Source organism: Cnephaeus nilssonii (genome assembly GCF_951640355.1).
Source record: "Cnephaeus nilssonii genome assembly, chromosome: 10".
Taxonomy (NCBI): Eukaryota; Metazoa; Chordata; class Mammalia; order Chiroptera; family Vespertilionidae; genus Cnephaeus; species Cnephaeus nilssonii.
In genome coordinates, this window is record NC_137081.1 from 83,055,471 (window position 1) to 83,083,364 (window position 27,894).

General features: G+C 39.2%; 1 protein-coding gene across 2 annotated transcripts; it reads left to right on the forward strand.

The window, feature by feature from the left end:
- INSIG2 (insulin induced gene 2) lies at nt 1–27,607 on the forward strand. 2 transcript variants are annotated; one of them, XM_079781924.1, is made up of 6 exons: nt 1–37; nt 8,321–8,700; nt 19,337–19,461; nt 24,115–24,281; nt 24,447–24,546; nt 25,625–27,607. In XM_079781924.1, the coding sequence occupies exons 2-6, from the start codon at nt 8,457–8,459 to the stop codon at nt 25,664–25,666; spliced, it is 678 nt and encodes a 225-aa protein (XP_079638050.1). In that variant the 5' UTR covers nt 1–37; nt 8,321–8,456; the 3' UTR covers nt 25,667–27,607. The 2 variants fall into 2 exon arrangements, with proteins under 2 accessions (XP_079638050.1, XP_079638051.1); XM_079781925.1 differs by lacking the exon at nt 1–37 and adding an exon at nt 158–233.
- Nucleotides 27,608–27,894: the final 287 nt, after the last annotated feature.

Consider the following 27,894-nt stretch of genomic DNA (forward strand, 5'->3'; position numbering starts at 1 on the left):
GGGGGCGGGGCCGTCCCAGAAGATGGCGGAGGCGGGGGTGAGTTGGGGTCCCCCCGCGAAGCGCCAGTGCCTCGGTGCTGAGGAAAGTGGTCTGAGGAAGTGGGTGGCCTTCGGGAAGAGGAAGTGCTGGTGATTTTGCATCCTAGGAACCCAGCTGGCAAGTGCGGGAGCCAGGACTGCGGATGGGGCCTGAAGGGCGAGGGGTTCCGCTCACCTGAAGAAGGGTCGGCGAGGTCCGGAAGGGGACGGCGGGGTCGGGGAGAGGTCTTATGAGAGGCCGAGGCTCTCCTGACATTGGGAGAGTGTTCGAGAGGAAAGGAGGCTGGAGGACGGCGGGATGGACGACCCTGGAGATCTGATGGGGGTGGAGGTCGGCGAGCTGTCCAGCATAGAGCTGTCAGGCTTTGGGAGGCTTGTAACCAGGGAGACCCAGGCGTGGGAGGGTGGTGGGTCCCACAAGGTGGATATTGCAGTAAGTTTAGAATTCACCAAAAGCTGTGTTGATTTGGATTGAGGAGTGGGACTTTGGCATTTGGATTGGAATTGGAAACCTTTGGAGATGGTGTGTGGGTATGCCAGAGAACTCTTGTCAAGACCTAGAAGTCGTTGGTGGTAACTATCACCATGGGATTTAAGAGTTGGTCAATGGGGATTAGCAATCCGGAAAAGGAAAGCAGTGTGGATGACGGGGGGGGGGGGGGGGGGGGGGGGAGGCAGGGAAGTGGTGCTAAAAAAGTGACCAGGACCCATGTCCAGTTAGTGTTGGAAAAAAAGTTACTGAAGTATGGTCTTAGCCAGATAGTCTAGGAAAATATACCTTGACGAGCTTACTTATGTTGTAGGCTTGATGAAGAAATGCTTTAGAAAGGAATGGATGGACTTGGCAGCTGTGGCTGGCCAGGATCAGTATTGCAGGGCGGCTGAGGATTGCTCGGAAGAGACGCCCCAGTCCTGGGTGCAGGAGGAATGAAGGCAGCCAAGCAGTGGCTAGTCTGTGTTCTCCAACTTTTGGGTTTGGCCTTGAGAGCAAGCCACTTTGTGAAAATGAGTGAAGAGAATGCGGCCGCTAATAGGGTTCCCACAGAAATAAAAATTAGCCATTATTCTTTCTATTTTCCACCTTCATTCTTTCTCTGGACATTACGTTGTGTAGAGTGTTTTGTTAGGGTTCCCAGTAGATACCTGATATAAAGTGACCAAGCTGTGAATCGTGTACCTTTGGGGAACAGGTTGATTCTTTTTAAACTGACAACTGTTGCTTTTCCATATGGTGGGCTGAAAAGGAAAGGATAAAAGGTAATTCAGTAGTTTAAAGACAAGTTGTTTTTATTGTTACTAGAACATTATTCGCAGACCTTTTTAGAGACTGAGATTTGACATTTAAAAGCAGTAATGGGATGTGAATGCTGCTTGCTTAATAGTTTCTGTGTTTGGGTTTTAATGTTGAGTGGAAAGGTGAGTTTCAGTGTCTTCAAGGCAAATGGTTTTCTTCCTGGAAGACTTTAGCTTATGACTCACATGTGTGTGCTTATATTTAAGGAGAGTTAAACTTTTTCATTGATTTAAGTGTGTTTTTCCTAATGTTAATGCTTATTCTATGTTGAGAATGCCATTCTAAGTAAGAGAGCAGACGAATAAAAAAGATGTGAGGTAGTAATTCAGTTTATTATTTAGTAGCCTATGTGACCTAAGCACCTGAAGGGACAGGTCAATCTGAGGCAGCAAACATGCTGTGTGATTGGAAGATGAAGGACCTTGTTTGGTTTCAGGGGTGGTTGTAATTGTGAGAATGCAAATGGCTCTTAAGGTCACTAGGAGATTTTGTGTGTGTGTGTGATTTCCGTTGCCTATTGCCTGGAACTGTTTCAGTGGCAAATACCAACTTTGATTTTCGTTCACAAAGCCCAGGATCACTTCTAACCCTCTTTTATTCATCTAGAAGTAATATTAATCCACTAACAGGTAGTCATATGTCTTTTCAGTTTTGATGATTTGTTACTTATCTATCCAAACTATTTGCATTGTGTTGTTCAAGGTAGAATTTTTCATGTCCTGTGGAAGTTTTTTCTTTGTGAGTTGTTGAAATAAAAAGCTTATTTTGGTATTAACCAGAATAATTTTATGATCTCAGAAAGTTACTTAGCCTATTTTATTTTATAAAATGGAGATTACCTTGCCTATTTACGAAGGTTATTATTGTTGAGGATCTGTTGAGTTATTATTCTCTAAAGGGTACCTTTATACCAGAGACTTTTTGCCTGGTCAGCAAATTATTTCTTGAGTGATCTAAATTTTTCAAATATAGATTATTTTTTAATTTTGGAGAATCAAATTTATCATTAATGTAAGAGTAATATTTAAAGGTATAGGTACTCTTTGTTTTAAGAAAATAATTTCAACACATAATCAGAAAACCAAACTTTAAAACAAACAAATTAGGGGATACTTATTACATGAGCTTTCACTTTAAAACAACCCATTCCCCTAGTGTGTGGTTAATATTATAAACAACATGCCTTTTTAGTAATTTTAAGTGTTCCACAGTAGGGAATGAACGGTCTAGTGGAATTTCTTATGTCTTTGAAGAGTCTGGCCATTTCCAGGAGTTCACTTTACATGTTTATGGTAGCAGGATCCAGGGGAACAGTCTTGATCTTGTCACTTCACTTGCCCACACTAGGTGTCATTTGCTTCTCCAGTAAAATGAGAGAACAGCTAGATCACTGCCTCTTAACTTTTTTTGGTTCGTGGACATTTTGAGTACTTGATGTAAACTGTGGAACTCTCTTCCCGGAAAATACACATATGCACACCTTTTTTATTTTTTGCATTAGGCTCACATATCCCTTGAAAGAGATGATCTCCAATTTCCCTGCCATTTTTTAAATTCTAGGATACTGTGATTCTCAAGCACTTTAACTTTTATTTTTGCCTATAGTAAATACGCACTATTGTATTATTATGTAGTCACGGAATTAGATTTTTGGACTTGTAAAAATTAGCTTAAAAACTCATTCAAATAAACATCAAACAAATGTCATGTTATTTATAAAGAGAACTTTTGGGGTGAAATAGGAAGCTATAAACCAGCACTACCAGGAAAGGTTGAATAATCAGCTGTGGTAGAGTAAGCTAAACAGTTTAGAAAGTCTCAGGCAGCCTTGAAATAGAATGAGGAAGGAGTCTCCAGCAATCAGTGGCTCTCAGCGGAGAGCATTGCCTCTCTGGGGGCATATGGAAATGTGTAGGGACATTTTTAATTGTCTCAAGTTGGGGAGAGAGCATGTAGTGCCATTTAGTGGGCATGAGCCAGGGAAGTGTTTTGCAATGCTTAGGGCAGGTCCACACAGCAAGGAATTGTCCAGTCCCAAATGCCTAAGCTCTGACAACCCCTGGTGAGTGACTGTGAGATGGGGCCTACCACAACTGAAATAAGTTTTAAAACTAGTTATTTTGCTCTCTTAAAAACATTATTTATTGTACATGCAATATCCTTTGCCAGTCATTCCCTTTTGGAAAAAAAATCACGAACATAAACAAATGACTTACTAGAGCAGTTAAAAATGTATGTACAGTTCAACCTTGAACAACATGGGCCCACTTATATGCGGAATTCCCTCCAACCCCCAATAAATACAGTTGGCCCTTGGTACTTCTGCTTTTGTATCCACGAATTCAGCCTTCCGTGAATTTCCAATCCATGGTTGGGAATCCACATATGTGGGGACCAACTATGCATTGTTCTATGCCATCTATAATAATAAAAGCTTAATATGCTAATTAGACCGGACAGCCGAACCACCTTCCGGACATCATTCTGGATGTCCTTCTGGATGAAGCTGTGGCAGTGGGGGCCGAGGCAGAGATGGTTAGGGGCGATCAGGCAGGCAGGTGAGTGGTTAGGTGCGATCAGGCAGGCAGGCAGAGTGGTTAGGGGCAATGAGGCAGGCAGGCAGAGTGGTTAGGGGCGATGAGGCAGGCAGGCAGAGTGGTTAGGGGCGATCAGACAGGCGAGTGGTTAGGAGCCAGCAGTCTTGGATTGTGAGAGGGATGTCCACCTTCCAGTTTAGGATCGATCCCGCAGAGATCCCTGTGGGATTGGTCCTAAACTGGCAGTCAGACATCCCCCGAGGGGTCCCAGATTGCGAGAGGGTGCAGGCCGGGCTGAGGGAACCCCCCTACCCCCATGCATGAATTTTGTGCACTGGGCCTCTAGTTTTGTATAAGGAGCTTGAACATCTGTGGCTTTTGATATCTGTGGGCAGTCCTGGAACCAGTCCCTCCAAGATACTGAGAGCCAATTTAGTTAAGTTTTCAGGGCAGGGGCAGAAGTTACAGATTTTCAACTGCAAGGGCATCAGCACCCCTATCCCCCCATTGTTCAAGAGTCCACTGAATATTCTTTGTCCTCTAGTAGCTGTTTTAACAGCAAAAGTGGGGGTTTGCTGTGTCTACTGGAAGTTTATGAAGTGAAGAGTCAGCTGTTGGTCTAGTGCCGTGGTCGACAAACTGCGGCTCGCGAGCCACATGCAGTTCTTTGGCCCCTTGAGTGTGGCTCTTACACAAAATACCACGGCCTGGGCGAGTCTATTTTGAAGAAGTGGCGTTAGAAGAAGTTTAAAAAATTTGGCTCTCAAAATAAATTTCAATCGTTATACTGTTGATATTTGGCTCTGTTGACTAATGAGTTTGCCGACCACTGGTCTAGTGCAGTATGTTAAGTTGGCAATATGATTTTTTTCCTTTAAAACATTTGTTTTACTCTTCAATCTAGTACATTTAAATAAAATTTCAAGGTGTTTGTACACTTATTCTCATGGTGAGTTTTGACCAAAACTCTATTTGTGTTATTATATAGTCTTCCACTTACGTTGGCATTGGTACCTTGAGAATATATTATAGTTGAGATTGTTTTCTAATATTTACCTGTTAGCAGCAGCTTGAGTTTGGCAAAGAAAGAATTCAGAGCCAGGAGCTCTAGCATAGGAAGTTCATTTAGAAAGTCACAGAGGTAGAAGAAGTGAGCTAGCTGGGTTGTGTGGATCAGGAAACAACTTCTAGAGGCAAAAGAAAGGCCTTGGCGCTTAGGAGGAAGAAAGCAAAGGTGCATACCTGAGGGAAAAAGGAGGGGGCAGGCTCAGGCATGCTCCAAAGAGAGAGCATACTGGGTCCTTTGTCTTAAGGGTTTCTGTCTGTTTTCTAAAGGTGGGCATTTTAGGGGAGTTTCAGGGGAGGATCTCAGTAGAATATTTATTAGCTTTCCAGTTGTGTCCTTTCAGGATCCTGGTCTCTAGGGTCAGTGCTAGGGTAGGGGTTCATTAGTCATTGCATCTGGTCCAAATGTTAGTCATGGCGTTGCTTCATCTGGTTTTGCTGCTTTTCTGGGCCTGTAGCTGAAACACAACTGAGGCCTAGGTATTATCTCTAGTTTGACCAAAACTCTGTCTACGTGGTCAGCAGACCCAAGGCTTTGCTGCTAAGATTATTGAGACTGGTCAGAATTTCATTACGCTGAGGGCTTAATCCTTAAGTGAGTGGTCGTGCCAGGGAGGAGGACACAGGTGGGTTAGGGTGCTGGATGAGGCTGGTTTGAATCAGCCATCTGTCTCAGTTTCCCCATTCCACTTGGCTAGGAATTTTCCTAGCTTCTTACTATCCTGCCTCATACCCATCTTTTCAGTCATCCTCTTCTATAGATCCAGATGCCAAAAGAGAAGCCTGAGGAGTTAGGCTAGAATGGGACTCAGGTTTAGAGGAAAGAGAAGGTGTTTTGGAATCAATCAGATGTAAGGAAAAATTCCATTTCTAATATTGTATGTCAGGTGACCATAAGCAAGTTGCTAAATCTCTTTGACTTAATATCTTCATTTGTAAAATGAGGATGATAACACCTACCTTTAGGATTATTTTGAAGATTAGAGTTACTCTATGCTGTCATGGAGTAGGCCCTCCATAAATGGGTGCTATATCAGTAGTCATGATGATGATGATGATGAAGAAGAAGATGAAGAAGAATTCTGTAGCTACTGAACACCTTGCTAAGTGACTAGAACACATGACATGCAGACATGCTGCATACTACTGCAAGGACTAGTCTGCAAGACCAGGTCAGGAGGGAATGTTTCTGGGCAATTTCAACTGGCGTTTAGAGTCTATTTTCCCATGAATCAGCTGTAACATGTACTGTTTTCTCTAGTCCTCTAAGCTGTAGAACTTAGTTATGCTGTAGACTAAGTAGGTTTGTGAGGACTAGCTTGAGGACAGAATTCACCCCTTGAGTGTTGGGCACAGGCTTTGGGTGTGGCAGAGGCTCAATAAACAAAGTCTGTTGTCTGTGTTTATCACATGACACTGGTAAGCTGTGAAAGTTGCTGGTACTTACGAATATTCTCATTTTCATGCTGATTATTTCTAAAGTGAGTATCCTTCCCCTCAATTTACACATGAGTTTTATTCCAAAGCTCATTTGTAAGGTAAATTGGAACTTGGAAACTCAGAGGAAATATAGTTTAAATTATGATTATGTGTTCAGTTGCCTTTCAAAAGGCCTGTTTAACCCAGTGTAGTTTGATTCAAAAAGAGTTAATCCAGCCCTAAGTGGCTTATCTCAGTGGTTAGAGCATCGGCCCACAGACTAAAGGGTTGCGGGTTCGGTTCCGGTCAAGGATACGTACCTTGGTTGTATGCCCAATCCCTGTCCGCAGTCGGGGCACATGCGGGAGGCAACCAGTCGTTGTGTCTCTCTCACATTGATGTTTCTCTCTCTCTGTCTCTCCCCCTCCCTTCCACTGTCTCCAAAAATCAATGGAAAAAAATATCCTCAGGTGAGGATAAACAAATAAATAAGCAAAAAGAGTTAACCCAATTTCATTAAACAAATATGAATATGTAGAGCTCCCACTGTGGGCTAGGCAGGCACCTTTCTGGGTATATAGACACACTGGAGACTTGGTAGTGAATAAGACCTATATAAAAAGTTTATAATCCATAAAGCAGTTATACATATTATTATAAGGTAGCTACTTATGTGTCATCCTAACCTTTTAAATAAACTGCTTTGAGACTCAAAGGAAACATCATTTATGTGCTGACTTCTGATCGTGCCCAGGATATGTTATTGTTGGATGGGATAAAAGTAAGTTATAAAAATTGTATAGTATTTTCCCATTTAAAAAATATAGTTATATTCATAGAAAACACAGAAGAATATGCAACACTTTGGGAAGCTGAGCACCATGGTTAGGATGAGGGTTTTGGAGCCAGACGGCATGGATTTGAATCCCAGTTCACCCTCTTGTTAGAGGTATAAACTTGGTTAAGTCACTTAACCTCTTTTTTGCCTCACCTGTAAAATGGATATAATAATTGCACTTACCTTTTAGGTTATTGTGAGAGTTATACGATGACCATAAGTCAGGTGCTTAGAGCAGCTCATAGAAAGCCTCAAGTGTTGTCTTAAATACAAAGGAAAGATAACTTTGGTTAGAGTGAACAAATACTTACTGATTGTACTAGCAAAGATCTAGCTTTTAGGAGTCAGGATCTATGTGGATAATACTCATTAGAATCTAGCTTCTTCGTTAGGATCTAGGTCATTCTTCATTTTCTTCGTTTCCTTTCTTCTGCTTCCTACTCCAGCTTTCTCACCAAAGCTCCCATGCTTGCAAGAAAGGTGGATTGGGTCCAGGCAGGGGTGGGACAGCTGTGGCTCTGGAGGGAAGGGTCAGGTCTAGTTTCTGTGCTTGGTGTATATGTAGGTGACTGAGTGGTGGTCTGCTTTTGTTAAGACACTTTTGTGCAGAAATTCAAATATATAAGCATTAAACTTTAAGACATGTCATTTTGTTCCCCACTGAAGGTTGTCCTCATGAACAGGTCACATTTTATTGTGAATAGTTCAAGATTTTCAGTCAGAATGTGTTCATTTTCTATAAAGTATAAATTAGTGTGTTTTCTGTAAAGTATAAATATTTAGGTAGGAGAAATAGATTTGATCTTCCAGATTCTAATGGAAGTATCCCATATAACCTTTTCTCTGATGTGGAGCAAGCTGTCCTTACTATTATTTTAATTTTAAGTCTCTTAGGTTACATATTCTATCCTAGTTAAGTGTTAAGTATTATACTTTTTAAAAATTACATAATTCATATAAAAATGTCTTTTAAAACTTTTTTTATTCAGTAAGTAACTAATTTAAATAAATATATAAGATTGTTATTTCATTGTTTGTCCTTTTACATTAATTACTGTTGAAATCAGGACAATTACGTAATTATTTATTAGACCCATAATAATTTATTTTTTTTTTTGTCTCTTGCAGGATTTCTGGTAGGTCCTATTTCAGGCAAGATGCGGTTCTGTTGAAACGCCAATCTGCTTTGATTCACAGACAAGTCGTTTCAGCTGGGAAGCCTTTTTTTTTTTTTTTCCTGCTGGCCTACTGAACTTATGAAACCATGGCAGAAGGAGAGACAGAGTCACCTGGGCCCAAAAAGCATGGTCCTTACATCTCATCTGTAACGAGCTGGAGTGTAAATTTGATGATTCGAGGAGTAGTGCTATTTTTTATTGGAGTATTTCTGGCATTAGTGTTAAATTTACTTCAGATTCAGAGAAATGTGACGCTTTTCCCACCTGATGTGATTGCAAGCATCTTTTCTTCAGCATGGTGGGTGCCACCGTGCTGTGGCACAGCTTCAGGTATGTGCAGGTTATTTCTGTAATGCTTAGGAAGAAAATGGGATGAATGAGTGTGGATTTTGTCAGGGCTGGATTCATATTTTTTAAAAATTCAACTTTATTGAGGTGTAATCCTATATAATAAAAGGGTAATATGCAAATTGACCCTAATGGCAGAACGACCAGAATGACCGCTGGACTGGTCACTATGAGGCCTTGGCCTCTTTCCCCAGCTGGCAGTCTCCGATCACCTGATGGCCACCTGCGGCAGGGGCGGGGCTGGCGAGCAAGTGGGAACAGCCAACCTCTCGGTCCCTTCCCCTGGTTGTCAGGCACCGATCACCCTATAGGGAATGGGGAACCAGGGGTGGGTGGCGGCGGGGGGCAGGGCTGGCTGTGGGCAGCTGGAGAAGATGGCTCTGATCATAGGCCAGGCCTAGGGACAGTACCCGTGCACGAATTTTGTGCGCCGGGCCTCTAGATTAAATATAATAAATGTACCTATTTTAAATGAACAATTTGGTGAGTTTAGACAAATGCATGCATTCATGTAACTACCACCACAATTGTTATAGAACATTGCCTTTCCCCACAAATTCTCTTGTGCCCTCTTGCAGTGTACTTCCCACCCCCAGCCTCAGGCTTCCACTGATCTTTCCATGACTAGGTTATTTTTGCCTGTTATAAAATGTAATGCAAAAGGAATCATAGAGCATATACTCTTTTGTGTCTGATTTCTATCTGTCCTACGTCTTTCAAAAATGTAATCCTAAAAACCTGATTCCCTTCAGGATGAGGCTTTCAACCTCTTAATTTTTCCTCTATCTTCAACCCATCTCACGTAAGTCTTACTTTAGGTTATTTTGATGATGATCACCACTGTTTGGTTTGAAGGCGTGGTTTGAAGGGTTTGTTATGGTTTTCATTTTGAAGTAGATAAAAACCTGACAGGATAATTTTGTTCGAGTTAAAAGCTTCATGTTGTATGTTTTGTTTGGTGGACAGTGTATAATGGATAAAGTGGAGCATTTCAGAAGCCTTAGTGATGACGCTGATCTGTCATAATGAGTAGCTGTTTAGCTTTTTTTAATGACTAATTCTAATAGATTAATAATCCTATCTAATAATAGACAAATATGCAAATTGACCATACCTCTGACACACCCACAAGCCACGCCCACCATCCAATCAGAGTGAGCATGCAAATTAACCCAAACCAAGATGGCTACAGCCACAGAGAGCAAGGTTTCCTAGGTAACAGAGGAAGCCAAGCTTTCCGCCTGCCATTGCCAGGCCTAAGCCTCCACTCAAGCTACAAAGTTTCAATTATAGAAGGTAAACAAATTCAAACAAATGGCGGCAGAATGGAGCTTGAGAGAGCAGGCCAGGGTTGCCGCTAGCAACAGGGGAAGCAAAGCTTTCCGCACACCCTGGCCGGGCCCACCTGCTTAAGACAACAAAGTTTCAATTATAACCCCAACACAAATGGCTGCCGGCCTCAGAGGGAGCCCCAGGCTTGGCTCCGCTCCAGGCTACAAAGTTTCAATTGTAGAAGGAAAATAAATTCCAGATACCAGGGCCTCCCCTTGGGTTGCCAGGGGGCTTGGCCGGCCTGCAAACCACCACAGGCCCCTCGCTCAGGCCGCCCCATGCCCCAAGGGAACCCCCACCTGATCCGGGACGCCCTTCAGGGCAAACCAGCTGGCCCCCACCCCTGTACCAGGCCTCTATCCTATCTAATAAAAGAGTAATATGCAGATTGATCATCACTCCAACACTCAATATAGCTGCCCCCATGTGGTCAAAGATCCTGCCCCCATGTGGACACAAGATGGCCACCACAAGATGGCCAGCAGGAGAGGGCAGTTGGGAGGCACCCGGCCTGCAAGGGAGGGCAGTTGGAGGTGATCAACCCTGCAGGAGAGGGCAGTTAGGGGTGACCAGGCCGGCAGAGGAGGGAAGTTGGGGGCAAACAGGCTGGTAGCAGTGGTTAGGGGGTGATCAGGCTGGCAGGCAGAAGCGGTTAGGGGCAATCAGGAAGGCAGGCAGGCAAGCAGTTGGGAGCCAGCAGTCCTGGATTGTGAGAGGGATGTCCGACTGCCCGTTTAGGGATCCGACTGCCCACCGGGATCGGGCCTAAACGGGCAGTCGGACATCCCTCGAGGGGTCCCATATTGGAGAGGGTACAGGCTGGGCTGAGGGACAGCCCCCCTCCGTGCACGAATTTCGTGCAACGGGCCTCTAGTATTTTATATAATAAGGTCATAGAAGACATAATTGTGTAGTAGAAGGGAATTCTGATGAGGGAGAAAATTGCTTTTTTTGAATGTCTGCTTGGTGTCACATACTTAATATACATGAATACTTTACAGTGTAATATAGATACTTCTTGACTTACATCCAAAACTGGAGGTTGAAGGGTAAGAAGTTAGGTGTAAGGCATTTTGAATGTCCTGGTGAAACTAACTAGACAATTACATAATTCCATCACATGAGTGGAAGTGTGTTGTCATGGTGAGGCTTCAGTGTGCTTTATTTATTGACGTCTCACTATTATAGCATTCACATCAAAAGAGAAGTTATAAAGGTGATGGTTCTTAGTTTCCACAGGGTTATTATTATTCTCTGAGAGAATAGGTAAATAGTCCAAACAAAGAGAAGACAGTATAAATTATATTTCATCATTCTCTGTTGTATCATGTAAAAATTCTGAAAAGAGAAAAAGTGTTCCTAACAAATTTTACTAGTTCTTGGTTATTTTCTACTATCATGTGACTGCTCTGTGGCCACCAATAGAAGCTTTTGGTGACTTGGAAGAACATGTCTTTTAGGAATAGACAAGTGGAAAGTCAGAGGAAGGAAATAGTTACTGAATGTCTACTAATGTGCCAGACACATGCTTCCACCCCAAGGACCTGCAGGCCAACTTTGGGAGCATTGTGCCTATTTTGGGGGGATGAGGAAGCTGAATGATAAGAGGATATTAAGGGACCCAGGGTTCCAGAGCCAGTGACTGGTGCAGCTAGGTCAAATGTCCCAGGCCTCCTCTACTCAGGGTGCCTTTTTCAAAGCCTCCAGCCTCCTAAGTGCGAAGCTGGAGTGGAATGCACTGGCGTGTGTTGCACCTTCTGGACTTGGGCAGGACTTAACTAAGGTTTTATTGTACCTCTGTTATGGAGAACAGGGTGATGGGGGCACTTCTGCCACAAAGGAAATTTCTAAATGTTAATACTACATTTCATTCACTTTGTCCATGCTTTCCTTCCTTTTCCCAGCCAGTAGGTTTCTCACACTTACAAACTCAACATCACACCCTTTCATTTGGGGATTTGCATTTCTTGCTTAATTGTTTCTTCTGAAAACAGTGCATTCTATGAGGCACCCAGGCAAAAGAAAGTAGAGGCATTAGGAAATCTAGATTTCAGTCACCTCTGCTACTGGTTTTGTTGGGTAAGATATCAGATTTGGAGAAGTTGCCAAAAATGGAAAATGAATTCTTGTGTAATTGCTGCCTCCTCCTGCCCCCAATTTTAGGGAAAATATTACGAAAAAATAAATGATGTAAGAAATATCATGTGTATGACTCTGCGTGTGTACGTAGCATGCATGTATTTTGTGTATGTGTTGGTATGCATTTTCAAAGCTCTCTAAGCTCTCACCATCTTAAATAAAAAAAACTTGATTATTGTCCTTTGATTTTCCTGTCCAACTAGTATTCACAGACTGAGGGTCTCTGCAACCCCCATTCTTTACATGTAAACAGAAGGGTCCCTGGTTATTTCTACCTTTCTGTATAACACATAGGGCTGAGAATTTGCTACTAGTGCCTCTGGAGGGCCAACTAGTAGAGAACTCTGGTAAATTGCTTCTCTGTTTTTAGCTTAATAATGATTAGTGTTTGGAGTTGATTAACTTCTTTATGTGCAGGGCATTAGAATTGGAGTTAGAAAATTCTTCAACATTATTGAGGACCATAAAGGAATCTTTCTGAATAATAAATAGAAAAAAGACAACTATAATTATGTGGGTAAAGTAAGTAGAGAAGTTGACTCAAAAATCACAAGTTACCAGATTGTGTTCATACTTATGAAACTAATGTCTAATTTAAAAAGAAAAAAATAAATCTTTCCCCTTTAGCCATGCAGTCAGTTACCCAATTACTGGAGAGCCCTACAAGTCTGCCTCTCTCTTTTAACTCGCACATCCAGTTTCCAAGTTTTACATCTTTCCTCTGTCTCTTTTTTGGGCGAAGCCCTCAACCACTCTGCTTGGCATTTTCAGGTCTTTTCTTTTCCTGCCTCTAATTTTGTATCACCCTTCAGCCTCCCTCCAAGATACAGGTGTGATGGCATTATTTTCCTGGTTCCCCATATCTGCAGGATAAAGTCTCTATGATATGGCCCTTGTCTACTTTTACCTTCCTCAGAGCCTTTCTGGATGCTGAGCTCCCTTTCTGCCTAACCCCTACAGTTTCCAGGTGATACTGGTGTTTTCTGTTCCCAAATGCTTTGGTTAGAAAGCTCTTTTCACACCATTTACCTGCTAAATGCTCCTGCCTCAAGGATCACCTCTTCTGTGAAGCTTTCCTGTCACCCTAGCTTTCCTGACACCTCTCCTCCCCTCAGCACATGCCAGGAGAAGACTGAGACCTCACTGGCCCTATTAGTGCTATCCCTAAACACATTACTGTATTTAATTGTTGCTTTGGTCACTTTGGGAATGTGGTCATATCTTACTCTTTTTTTCTTTTTCTTTTTTTTTTTTAATTTAAATCTTTATTGTTGAGCGTATTACAGATTTCCCCTCTACCCCCTCCCCCCCCCCATTGCCCCTCCTCCAGCCAGTTCCTGCCCGGTCCCAGGCCTTCACCATCCTATTGTCTGTGTCCATAGGTAATGCATATATGCATATAAGATCTTTGCTTACTTTCTTCTTGCCCCCCACCCCCCTTCCCTCTGAGATTCCTCAGTCTGTTCCATGTTTCCATGCCTCTAATTCTACTTATTCATTAGTTTATTTTGTTCATTAGATTTCTTGTTCATTTATTTTGATTTTTAGATTCAATTGTTGATAGTTATATATTTATTACCATTTTATTGATCATATTTTTTTAAATCTATTTCTTCTTTTTCCTCTTCTTAAAGAATACCCTTCATCATTTCATGTAATACTGGTTTGATGGTGATGAACTCCTTTAGTTTTTCTGGTCTGTGAAGCTCTTTATCCGACCTTCAATTCTAAATGATAGCATTATTGGGTAGAGTAATCTTGGTTGTAGGTCCTTGCTATTCATCACTTTGAGTATTTCTTGCCACTCCCTTCTGACTTGCAAAGTTTCTGTAAGTAGTCAGCTGACAGTTGTATGGGCGCTTCCTTGTAGGTAATGAACTGCTTTTCTCTTGCTGCTTTTAAGATTCTCTTTGTCTTTAACTTTCGGCAATTTAATTATGATGTGTGTTGGTGTTACTCTTTGGGTTCCTCTTGTTGGGACTCTCTGCACTTCCTGGACTTGTAAGTTTATTTCTTTTACCAGGTAGAGGAAATTTTCAGTCATTATTTTTTTCAAGTAGGTTTTCAATATCTTGCTCTCTCTCTTTTCCTTCTGGCACCCCCATAACGCGAATGTTGTTAAGCTCGAAGTTGTCCCAGAGGCTCCTTACACTATCTTCATATTTTTGGATTCTTTCTTTTTTTTTTTTGCTCTTCTGATTGGGTGTTTTTTTTCTTCATATTCCCAATTGTTGATTTGCTTTTCAGAACCCTTGTTTCTACTGTTGAATCCCTATGAAAGAATTCTTTATTTCAGTTAATGTATGCTTCATTTCTGTTTCGTCCTTTTTCATGTCTTTGACAGTCTCACTAAGATCCTTGAAAGTCTCACTAAGTCCCTTGATGTTCTCATTATTCTCTTGAAGCTCTCATTAAGTCCCTTGAAGCTCTCATTAAGATCCTTGAGTAACCTTGTAACCATTGTTTTGAACTCTGTATTCAGTAGTTTACTTGCTTCCATTTCTTTCATTTGTAACATGCTTCTTTGTCTCCACATTTTGGCTGCTTTCCTGTATTTGTTTCTATATATTAGGTAGAGCTGTTATGTTTTCTGGAATTGGTAGAGAGGCCTTGTGTATTACGTGTCCTGTAGGGCCCAGTGGCTCAGTCTCCCCAGTCACCTGAGCTGGGCACTCTAGGTGCACCCCTGTGTGGGCTGTGTGTGCAGTCTTGTTGTAGTTTAGCCTTGTTTGCTGTTGGCTTACTGGGAGGAATTGACCTTCAGGCCAAGTGGCTGTGCAGGAGACACCCCTGTGGAGCAGGACTTTCTCTAGTAGGGCTTTGGTGCTCACTGAGTCTGCCCCTTGAGTGTGTTGCTTGTGAATGTGTAGAGTTGTAATCTGGTATGGTCTGAAGCTGTCCACCGGTTGCACTGGCTTAGGGGCCTCCTGGGAGGTGCAAAGCCAGCCAATACCTGGGGCCACCCATCAGGAGCTACAGAGAGGTCTACAGATGGGTGCTACTTGTATTGGGCTAGGAAGTGCCCAGGTGAGGCTCGGCTGTGAAGCAAGGCAGGCTGGTGCTGGAGCCAAGTATTGGGCCTTTTATTGATTGGTTTGGGACATGTTGTACTCCAGCTGCTGCTTGTTTGAGATATTTTAGCAAAGTCTGAAGCCTGAGCCAGGACAGGCCATTCATATGGAAAAGCAGCTGCAAACAGCTTGGGTGGGGCTGCAAATTTGATGGGGCAGCATCTCAGGGAATCACCAGGGCAGAGGGAACAGTGTGGGTCATACTGATGGAAACTCAGATATGGCTTCCAGTCAGCTCTGCAACGGGGAGGTTCCAGCACAGGAATGATGACCCCTGTAAGCACCCCTGTCTGGGAGAAAGCCATCCCTGAGTTCCTCCCCCTATACCAGGCAGTCTAGTTCTTCCCCGGATGTCCTTGGATTTCCCCCAATGCCACCACCTGGCACTGGAGCTCAGAGGAAGCGAGACCATGTAAGTTTGTGTGTGGGCCCTTTAAGAGGAACACCTGTGACTCCAGCAGCCTCCATGTCACTCAGCCACAATCCCCACTGGTTTTTATAGCTCGAAGTTATGGGGACTTCTCTTCCCAGCTCTGGAACCCTGGGATGGGGGTCTGGTTTGCGGCTAGGACCCCCTGCTTCTCATGGGAGTCCTTAGAGATATTCCTCCCAATTAAAAAACTCCACATATGGGTGTCGGACCAATCTAGTCCGTGCCTCTGCCCCTCCTACCAGTCTCAATATGCTTTCTTCCCTTCTCTAGTTGCAGGACTTCCATTCAGCCATGTTTCAGGCAGTTCTGAGTGCTATGGTTGTACTGTATTTTAGTTGTAATTTTGATGTGGTTGTGGGAGGCGGAGAGTGCAGGTGTTTATGTACACTGCCATCTTGGTTCTCCTCTTTTTTTTTTTTTCTTTTTAAATCCCCAGCAAATACCAAGAACCAGATACAGTGTAGGAGCTTATTTGTTGCATGAAAACACTGCCTATCCTATAATCATTTTCCATGAAAATATATCTCATTCAGTGGTTTTCTTTTTTTAGCCCCTTTTCTTTGAAAAATGTTTGATTCAACTATTCCTTTTAGTGTATCACTGCATTAAACACATTACCATGTAAAAGTGATGATAATATTGGTGTTTTACAAACTCTTTTTGTTTATAGTCTTGATAGGCTATATCTAGTCACTGGGAAATAAATATATAGACATACATTGGAGATTTGCAGGTTTGGTTCCAAATTACCAAAATAAAGCAAATATTGCAATAAAGCAAGTAACATCAATTTTTGGGTTTCCCAGTCCATATAAAAGTTATGTTTATGTTATACATTAGTCTATTAAGTGTGTAACAGCATTATATCTAAAATAACAATATAGATAACTTAATTAAAAATACTTTATTGCTAAAAAATGCTAAACATCTTTGCTTGAGGTGAGTTGTAATCTTTTTGCTGGTGGAGGGTCTTACCTTCAATTGGAAAAAAATATCTTCAAAGCTCAATAAAGCAAAGTTCAATACAATGAGGTATGCCGCTATCCCAAGAAATACGGTTTTGCATCTGAGAACCATCTGGTTAACCAGGACTTGTTTGCCTATGATTTTACACAGGCATACTTATAAAATAATCTTTCTTGTTGAAATAAGAAAGTGGAGAAAGAGGGAAAGAAGACCAGAACTGCCTTTGCTGAGCTCTGACACAGGGAGGTTCACTGTGCTGTAGCCATTGCTATCAGACTCTGCCATGCCTTTATTTAAAGGGAAAGAAAGAAGATATGTAATGGGAAGTGACAAGCTTCCTTGAATTCTCCCTCGCAGTGAGCAATGGAAAACCATGCATACTCAATGGATTTGATTTTTACTGCCAGATCCCAAGGTTGGCAGCATGGTGGTTTAAATTCCTTTTGTGTTTTTGCTCTCTCTCCTCAGTTCTCTCTCACTTGTGAGTCTGACATCACATGCATAAAAATATAGTCTGTTTACTTATTTATATCTTTGCACACACATCGGTCTTCTCTGTGTGATAATTCTTTACCTATGGCATCAGCTGCTGAGGAAAATTGACTTGAAATACCTGATCTTAGTTGATTTTACTTAGCAATAGGCAAAGGGAGGAGAAAGAGCAAGAATGAGAGTGAGGAATGACATCTGAGCTGTTCGTTTCATGACCCCTTAAGGAAAAAAAAAAGAGATAATATTCATTTAGATACATTTCAACTCCTAGGCATACTTGTTGCCATTTTAATTTTGTAAAAATTTGAAAATGCTGTCAATTTGAAAATATTATAGGATTTTAGAGCCTAGCCTTTTAAATAGGAATATACAGTAAGTTCTCATTTGAAGTCCTCATAGGTTCTGCAACTTTAATTGAAATGACAGACAACTCAGTCTATCATAGGCTAATTGATGTAAACAAGAGTTTAAGCTCCTATAATGTTGCAGTGAAATGACAGTGAATGAAGTGACATTATTCAAGGACCTGTTATAATATAAAACTTTTAAATTTACTAGCAGTTTTTGCACCTCTGCATTAACTGAAGTTTGTTGCTAATCTGTTGATGGTCTATGAACCATCTATAGTCAGCAAAGGTCTAACTCAAAAGGGCACCTTTAAGTGTTTTGTGGGTTAGAAAATGCATACATTATTGCAGCCTCTTCTTCATACTGCTCCACTGCTCTGCTGGCCTGTGAGTTTTGATACTAATTGATTTCCATTTTCCTTGATGATCAAATGCATCTTTTGTGAGGTATAGGTAGCCAAAATCAGGCCAGGGAGAGCTTCTGACCCTCAGGGACACAGATTTTGGTACAACAGTTTCATGCTAAGCCAAAGGTAGTATGAGACATTTTAAACATGCTTTTCAACTGATGTGACAGTTGTGTCTTTGTTTCCTAGTGAGCATAAGCATTCTGTTTTTAGGAAGATTAACAGGAAATAGCTAGCAGTTTTGCTTTGCTAACTTTAATCGGTGGAAATACATTTTCCTTATAACTTGTTAAAGAAAGCTTGGGTTCATTAAAAAGTCTTTTTTTAAAAATGACTAAGCATTTCAAATCTTCAACTAAGTGAATAAAAAGTTGAGGTTTGACAAGTAAGTTAAAAATTGTGTGAGAATATTTTGATACTCAATTTTGGACATTTTACATATATTTATTAATAATTAATTACACAGTTAGCAATCAAGGGTGTCTTTACAAAAGAAGTGTACTAAAATGATATATTTTATCAGTGAATTTAAAGTTTTACCAAAAATATGTAATTCTTATAGACCAGTGGTCGGCAAACTCATTAGTCAACAGAGCCAAATATCAACAGTACAACGATTGAAATTTCTTTTGAGAGCCAAATTTTTTAAACTTAAACTTCTTCTAATGCCACTTCTTCAAAATAGATTCGCCCAGGCCATGGTATTTTGTGGAAGAGCCACACTCAAGGGGCCAAAGAGCTGCATGTGGCTCGCGAGCCGCGGTTTGCCGACCACTGTTATAGACCATGTTTCCTCCATTTTTATGTGCAGAATGAGTCTTATATGTAGTTCTGTTGTGAGTTACTCTGCTTTGACAACAAGACCTAGAGTTTCATTAGAGGGCCAGGGTGGAAGGGAGTGTCAGATCAAGGGCTAGATGCAGGAGACTGAGACAAGAAGCTAGAGGGGCAAAGGTGATCTATGGAACGGGTCAGCCATAGCTATCAGAATATTGTGTGTATGGTGAGCTTGTTGTACATGGTTATTTCCTACCTTCTCTGTAGATTTGTGGCATTTAATAGAATGTTTCATGGTAATATAGCTTAGAGAGAACATTGCTTAGCTGCCAAATGATTTGATACTTCTCAAGTCTCAGAGACATTAGTATTAGAAAAGTAGCATGAATCTAGTCCATTCTGCTAAATTGTGAATCATAGACTGAAGTAGTGTTGTGTCTATTATATTACAATCATTTATAATGCTTCAGTGGTGCTCTCATTTATTTTTCTTTTGGGAGGTAAGTTTAAAATATCAGCAATTGACATTAAGTAACTTGAAGAGCTTTTTTAAAGAATCTTTCAAATGCTTATGGTGGTTTTAGTGACTCTTAGCTTAAGTTTCGCCAGTATCACATTGGAGATAACATAATTTTTTCTCTTTTTTTCCTGCAGCGGTGATTGGGTTATTATACCCCTGCATTGACAGGCATCTAGGAGAACCACATAAATTTAAAAGAGAGTGGTCCAGTGTAATGCGGTGCGTAGCCGTCTTTGTTGGTATAAATCATGCCAGCGCTGTATCCTTTTTGCCGTAATGAAATGCATAATAACAAAGCAGCTCCCGACAAACCAAAGGTTAAGGGCCCCTTGCAACTTCATTGTTGTCAAATTGTGATATGCCCACTGAGTCATAAAAGAATGTGCTTCGTATTGTCAACACATCACAGTAGCATCTATATGTGTGGGATTTAGCCTTTCATTTAAATCCCATTCTTTCCATATAACTTAGAAAATTTGCATGTTTAAAACATTTACATGTTTTTCTTAAGTTAGGTTACTAAATTACTTACATACAGTTTTGGTAAATCTAGGATTGAAACAGGTAAATTTTCAAAGGATTCCTTTCCTCTTTTTTCATTTAAGTTTTGCCAGTAAAGACTTGTGGTGGCTTCAGGTGCTGGTTTTTTGTTTTGAATTTCAAGAACCTATAATTAAAAAAAAGACCATTTGTTATTTATTGGTTTTGATCAACACCAGCAAACCACATAAATGTTCTTAAAGGTGGCATCATAGAAATATACAGCTTAGACCATGGTCAAAAGAACTTATTTTCCCCTAAGAGGTGTGTGTGTGTGTGTGTATTCTTTTCTTAGTCCTCACCTGAGGATATGTTTATTGATCTAAAGAGAGAGGAGAGGAGAGAGCGAGAGAGCGAGAAACCTCAGTGTTAGAGAGAAACATCGATTGGCTGCCTCCCATGCATGCCTGGACCAGGGATCAAGCCCACAACTTAGGTATGTGACCTAACTGGAATTGAACTTGCAACCTTTTGGTGTATGGGATGACACTCCAATAACTGAGCCACTCAGCCAGGCCAGGGACATATTTTTACAGTTTGATCATTTAAGAATTCTGACATTTCATTTAGTGATTAATGATTATTTTTATAGTGTCCTAGCTAGAAGGACAAATAGCTTGTACTAGGTGTACCGGTTAATGCGGATTTTTTTCAATAGATGGAGTTACACATATGTTGATATATATATATATATATATATATATATATATATATATATATATATATTTACACGATTTGATATGTATGCTATTTTGTTGTATTGACAATAAGCTTCAAAACTTCATATATCAAATTTGCTGAAGGTGTTAACATCATAGATATTTTTACGCTTAAAAATGTCAAATTTCGTGCCAAAAAAAGAGTATTTGCGGGAAGTTTTAATTCATTATTTTGAAGAAAAAGTTATCGTATACTTCGGGAAGCTAATGGTGAACATGCTCCATCTCAAAATACTTGTGAACGCTGGTTTAAATGCTTTAAAAGTGATGATTTCCATGTGAAAGACAAGGAAAAAGTTTGAAGACCAACAATTACAAGCATTATTGGATGAAGCTGCGTGTCAAACTCAGAAACAACTTGCAGAAAGATTAAATATTGCTCAGCAAACAATTTCCGATCATTTACAAACAATGGGAAAGATTTTAAAGGAAGGAAAATGGGTGTCACATCAACTGAACGAAAGACAAATGGAAAGCCGAAAAGTCATCAGTAAAATGTTGCTTCAACGGCATGAAAGAAAGTCTTTTTTTGCATCGAATTGTGACTGGCGATGAAAAGTGGATTTATTTTGAGAATCCCAAATGCACAAAATCATGGGTTGATCCAGGTCAACCATCAACATCGACTGCAAGGCCAAATTGCTTTGGAAAGAAGACAATGCTCTGCATTTGGTGGGATCAGGAAGGTGTGATGTATTATGAGCTTCTAAAACCAGGTGAAACCATTAATACTGATCACTACCGACAACAGATAATCAATTTGAACCACGCTTTGATTGTGAAAAGATCATAAGAATGTTCCAGAAGACACGGCAAAGTAATTTTGCTTCATGATAACGCACCATCACACACTTCAAAACCAGTTAAAGACACGTTAAAAGATCTTGCCTGGGAAGTATTAACCCACCCGCCGTATTCACCAGACCTTGCTCCTTCAGATTACCACTTGTTCCGATAGATGGCACCTGCACTTTCTGTGCAGAACTTCAAAACTTATGAAGAAGTGGAAAATTGGGTCTCTGAATGGTATGCCTCAAAACAAGAGAAGTTTTATTGGTATGGTATCCACAAATTACCTGAAAGATGGGAAAATGTGTAGCTAGCGATGGACATTACTTTGAATAAAGCACTTTTGATGATTCTTTTGAAATTATCGTGTTTTCTTTGATTACAAAATCCGCATTGTTAACCGGTACACCTAGTATTTCCCTTCTTCCCTTCTACCACTCAGAGAAAAATGTCTACCCCCAGAGCAAAAGTTTTTGCCCTCATAAGGCTTTCATTCTGTCATCCTCCCTACTTTCTTCTCCCTACCCCAACTTTCCTTTGTAGAAGAGGATCTGGGAAATGCTAGTTGAGTCTTCCCTCTTCTAGAAGATGTTGCTTACAGAATGGTTGTGGTGGAGCCTGTGGTATTGGGAAGAGCAGGAAGTATGACTCACGCTGCCCACCATTTCCTCTTGTAACTGCATTGGGCTCAGGGCTGTTAGTTGGTTATAGAGAGAGGGTGGGTCATGTGGCAGCTGGATTGCTATGCCGTTTGCAGAAAGTATTGAGGTGTTTTGGAGAAGCTTGGGAAGAGGAACCAAGAAAAGAGCAAGGTCCTCTATGCTAAAAACACATTGCATCTGCCTTTCTGTTCCCAGTGTTCTGGCCTTTGGAGGTCTGTGGATTTGGAAGGCTCTCAGTGGCTGTTATTATGTTGGTTTTCCATTTCCTTTAGTATTAAAAAATGTCGCAACATTTTTAGTTTGGGGAAAATTTTTGATATTTAGGATTTTATAGCAAACAAACTTAATGATTAGGAGGGCTTAAACAGATAGACTCATGGAATGTCGTATCTAGAAGAAAACTTAGAAATCGCCTAGTTTCACATTTTCTTTATTAAAATAACACAAATGAAAGCTAGCGAGGTTAGGTGCTTTGCCAAGTCTTTCATACTGTAAGGCTGTCCTACAGCTGAGACCAGGCCCCAGAGATCCTGACTCCAACCTGGGGATGTTCATTCTCCTATCAGGAGCTCCACAAGTGTGTAAATGCTCTCTATATGGTGGACTAGACCTTTTCATCTCAGACAGTTCAACTACTTTTAAGTTGAGGAATTTAAATAGCCTTTTCCTAGAATTTAAAAATGTTTATATATCTAATTTAAACGCTTTGGTCTTTATTTTCTTTCTCTCTCAATCAAATACTTAAACATGGCAGTCTTAGCTGGACCTCCTTTAAGCCAAACATAAAGTGTTTACATATTTATAGCATAGACTTAAATTAATTTGACTTCATAAAAATCACATGGTGCTGTTTTTAAGGTTGATGTTTTACCTGTTTACCATAGAAGCCTCCTTATTTTGCTTTGGTTCTTAATGAAGTTAACTTAGCAAGACAGAACTCAGTTAATGTCAAAGTCTACTCTTTACAAGAATGTTTTTGCATAGAGAAATCAGAGCTCACAAGCTTCCTTCATGGAGTTTGAGGTATTAAGTCGCTAAAGAATAAGCAAAACTTTTTCAGAAAGCATACTCATAACCTGGAGGTTTCTTGATAAATCTAGCCTCAACAGGGAGTGACCTCGAAGGAGAGGCCTCTAACATCTGAGAAGTAAGCACACTGTGCTCAGGATACCAGCTGGTTGGGTGAGGGTGTGTGGAGGGGGTAAATAGCAGGGTGTTAAAGGAAGTAGGAGATGGTTTCAGATCGATCTTTTGAACTTCTGCTTTCTTCTCTCCAGTTGCAGCATGGCCAGTTTGACAAGATATGTAGTCTTCCCATGGGGAGCTGGATATAGAGCCAAGATGTGGCCTTTGGGACATAGATAATGTCCTTTTAATAATACTTGAAATTCATTCCTTTAGTGTAATCCTCTAGCAAAGAAATGGGAAAATTGAATGTGTAAAGCTGCATTTTGCTCAGAGATTTTAGAATAGAAAAGGGCTGTACATTGGTGAATTGACGCTTAAGTAGGTGATGGAAATAAAATATCATTTGTGCTAACTGTCCTATACCAGCATGTCTCAGGCACCAAAATAGCTTGGCAGGTTGCAAGATAATATTCACTTCAAGGCTTTATCCTCAACAAATTAAAACTAGAACAGTTGACATAATAGAAAGGGATACTGTGTCCTTGGTACTCTTGTTTCTGAACTGCATTATTATAAAATGTGTCTGCCAGTAAATCATATAGAGAATGTGCACCCTGTTAAATAGCTGTCAGCTCTTCTATTTTCGAGTTCCTGTATGATTCTCAACTAACTCTCAACCTGTTTGAGAAGTAATATTGGTTTTCTTTTTATTAAAAGTGTGTTTCTGTAGTAAATCTTGTGTTCTGAGGCTTCCTGTTAACATTTTTAGCAAAGAAAGCAGTTCTCATATAATGGGTCCGATCTTATAATTGGGAATGTATATAAAGTGTTTTTTTTTTTTTTAGGAATTACACGTTGGTAGTATCTATTGAAATATCATGCCCTCTGTGTGTCTTTAGTAAATACCAGAGATAATTTTAATCCCATCTAATCTCATACATTGTATTAAAAGACTGAATGCACTGTAGAATAAGCAATTCCCTTTTTAATAGTAGCATGTCTGATTTTAGAAAAATGAACAGATGATATTATTTGGTTATAAGTTTTAAGATGACTCTTTAACACTGATCTCAGAAAGTGGACTTTGATAACAACATACAGTTGTCTCTCACACTGGCTGCTCTCTCCATTGGACTGTGGTGGACTTTTGATAGATCTCGAACTGGTTTTGGCCTTGGAGTAGGAATTGCTTTCTTGGCAACCTTGGTCACTCAACTGCTCGTCTATAATGGTGTTTATCAGTAAGTGTTCTTTTTGGTGCTTGTTTGCTAAAATAGATAAATGGTAACGGAATTCAGATTGAGATTTTAAAATTGGATTAGCCACGTTAATCTGAGGAGCAATTTATTTCTATTGTAATTATTTAAATAAGTATTGTACCATTAAAAACATTTCTATTATTCTAGGTATACTTCTCCAGATTTTCTCTATGTTCGCTCTTGGTTACCATGCATATTTTTTGCTGGAGGCATAACAATGGGAAATATTGGTCGACAACTGGCAATGGTAAGGTGATGCTTATTTAATCACTTTTGTGTTATTGAGATGTAAGACAAGTTTTCTCCAAATGACAGTCCTTCTTTAAGGGAAAGTAATTTGTGAAGACAGCATTCTTTGATTTCTCTCTGCGATTCCATTGAAATAAATCATTTGGAAGAATTTAATCATAAGTATATTAAAAGTTGAAGCAAACATGGATAGGAAAGCTAAAATGTGTTATGGTGATCTGATTTATCTTCCATCCTTTTTGTAAATTAGTTTGTAGGTTTCTACTCTTCAGAAAGGAACAATTTTAACAGTGAAAGGAGGTTTTATTAATAACGACATTGCTACAATGACATAAATTAGAATTAGCTTCAGCAAATCAAGATGTTTGATCATTTTACTTGAGAAGGAAGGGACATTGTTGATAACCCCAGTCATATGTGGCACGTGTCCGGGAGTAACATTCATAGGCCATACCAGTTTCACCAAATGGTTGCTACTTTAATCAGTAGGAGAATCGAGTGGTTTACGAAGCTGTCTTTTTGATAATCTACCCAATTATTCTAAGTGCATTCGTTTCCTTTATTTTGAATTGTGGGTGTACATTTTTATAGTTGTACTTTTAAAACACTAGTATTGTTTTGACTAGAAGTTTTTGCTAATGTAATAGTTTTTTTCCTTTAAATTGTAAAGTGATTTGAAAAAAATATTACCTTAATTCAAAGTCAAAAGTGTCAGTTCTATCCTTAAGTTTGTGACCTTTCCTTTGCTGATTCACCTTACTGAGCCCTCAAAGAAACCTATTTTGCTTTCTTTCATATTCTAGGACTCATCTGAATCATATACTGTCATTATTTGCTTGTAATACGAAAATCTCATCTTTCCTCTGCTTTTGCCTGTCCCTCCACTTTTAGAATGTGAAGTTTTCCCCCTATCACATTTGTCACATTTAATCCTAATAGTTGTCTAACTCTGAGATTCTTTGAGGAATAAAATGTGCATAGATTAATAAAGAATTAATTTTTAGATCTTTTAAGTTTAAATTGCTTTTCAAAATAAACCTTTACATGTTAATCTTTTAACCTTTTCAATTTTGCAGTATGAATGTAAAGTGATCGCAGAAAAATCTCATCAGGAATGAAGAAGGCAAAAATATATTTTTTGTATAGAAAAACAAGATGAAAAGGGCATGTAAATGATAGATATACCAATGAAACTACGGACTGTAAAATTGCCAGGATGCAGTTTTTACTGTGATTGTTTTATATATATATATATATATATATATATATGTATATGTATATTTATATATATATATATACACACACACACATATATTCCTGCAATCTGTGATTGCTTCCTCTGTAAATCAGCTACAAACCTTGTGTATTTGACTTAAATAACTGTAAGATATATATGCACTACATTAAAAATGTTGATTAATAGATGAAATTTTTAAATTAATTTTTTAAACATACCATATATTGTATCACAATGTTGATGTGCCAAAATATTCTCTTACTGTCATGCAGAGTATAAGAATGCTTTGAACAATTATAAACTTAGTGTAATAAAACAAGAAGAAAGCCAAAAAACAAATGGAAAACTGGTATATTCTCTTTCGCTTACTGTTGTTCCTGTTTATTTTTCTAATTACAGCAGTTTGAGTTATGGGTGCCCTAATGTGTAGTTACTTTCTACACAGTGGGGCAAAAGTAGTTTTACAGTTGTTCATATGGAAAATAATACAATAATTAATAAATAATAATAAAAGAATAAACTGTTTCACATACTCACAACTATAAACCTACTTTTGCCCAACCCTATATTTTAATGTTGTTTCGGAGAACTTTGGACGTTTTAATATATAATGAAGATGAACTTCCATAGAACATTTTTCAAACCTGCATTACTGGAGAGAGTCCAAAGAGTAATTTTCTGTTTTGGCAGATTTTACTGGAGGTAAAAGTGATGAGCAGAAAAGGCTATCAGCATTAAATTGTTTTTCCTCCAAATCTAAGAGTATATGTAATTAAAAGTAAAGGCCATTGGGGAATTTACCTAGAATAAATGTATGTTATAGAAATACAAAATGACCTTCTGCAATGCCACAAAGTGTTGAGTAATATTAACTATCATTCGCAATATAGAATCCTGCTGCTTTTGCACATGGAACACCTAAGAAATCCCAAACAGATTTAATGAAGTTTCTAATTCTATTGGGTTCGTTCTTGGGTTCCATAATCTATTGGGCTGTATAAAATAAATCCTTTCTTTGTGCTGGGTCATTGTCAGAGGAATGCCATCTGGGGAATGGATGGGCACATAATTTCCTATCTATTCATATGCCCATTAGTGAATAGTTCAAACCTGTTTAAGAATGTATTGAGATGGCATATTATTCATGTTAGAAATCTTGATAACAATTTTGTGCATATTTTTTAACACAACTAGAATCATTTAAATATGGCTTGAATATATTTTTAGTTAACTTTTCCCTCAATTTTTAGTTTTGAAATTGATGGCAGTTTTCTGATACAATAAGGGTGAATGAAATCTTCTGCTTACTCTGTGTTTGTGTATGTACGTATGTGCTGAACTGAGTGAGAGAGAATGTATGTGTGTATGTATATGGATGTGCATGTGCCCATGCTCTTTTGACATGTTAACTAGAAATTTAAAAAAAAAATTTTGGATATAAAACCATTGCTGTCAGACTGAGATCTTGTATGCCAAACTTTAATATGCTTTTTACATTTTAAGGCTGAAAGTGTTAAAATCCTAAGAGGATTTGATATTGAATAAATGTAAACAATCTTAACTATAGTGGTAGTTAACATACTACTATAATTTATTATTCTATCTTCCAGATAATGTTATTCATTTAGAACAAAAGTATATTTTTAGAATCAACTTTGTAAGCACTATAAATCTTTAATAAGTTATAAGGTCTATTATGTGTTTACTTTGAATATTGCTGTTAAAAGCAAGGTGTATTAAATACATAATTATATTCTTGGTTAAGAGTCTTTTTTTCTTTCTTGTGTTAACTCATAGAATATAGTACTGAGGATTAATTTAATAAAATTAAGATGTATTGTTGATTTTACTAAGATATGATGAAAGGAAATTAACTTTAGTTTTACAGTAATTGAATGATGTCATTTTGGGGGTTCTTAAATTATTTTCAAATCATCTAGAAAATATGAAAAGATATGACAAAAGTAAAATTGATTTGAAATTTTGATAAGTATTTAGATATAGTACATCTTTTTTTGGAATAAAAGTAAGTAGTAAACATCTTAACATTGTTATATTTGCAGTGCTTTTTGTTTTTTTCTGTCATCTACATTTTTATTTAGTGTAGTA

Coding starts and splice junctions, on each gene's coding strand:
- INSIG2 (XM_079781924.1), top strand. CDS start 8,457: ATGGCAGAAGGAGAGACAGAGTCACCTGGGCCCAAAAAGCATGGTCCT. Junction 8,701..19,336: donor GTGCTGTGGCACAGCTTCAG/GTATGTGCAGGT, acceptor TTTTTCCTGCAG/CGGTGATTGGGTTATTATAC. Junction 19,462..24,114: donor GTATAAATCATGCCAGCGCT/GTATCCTTTTTG, acceptor CACTGATCTCAG/AAAGTGGACTTTGATAACAA.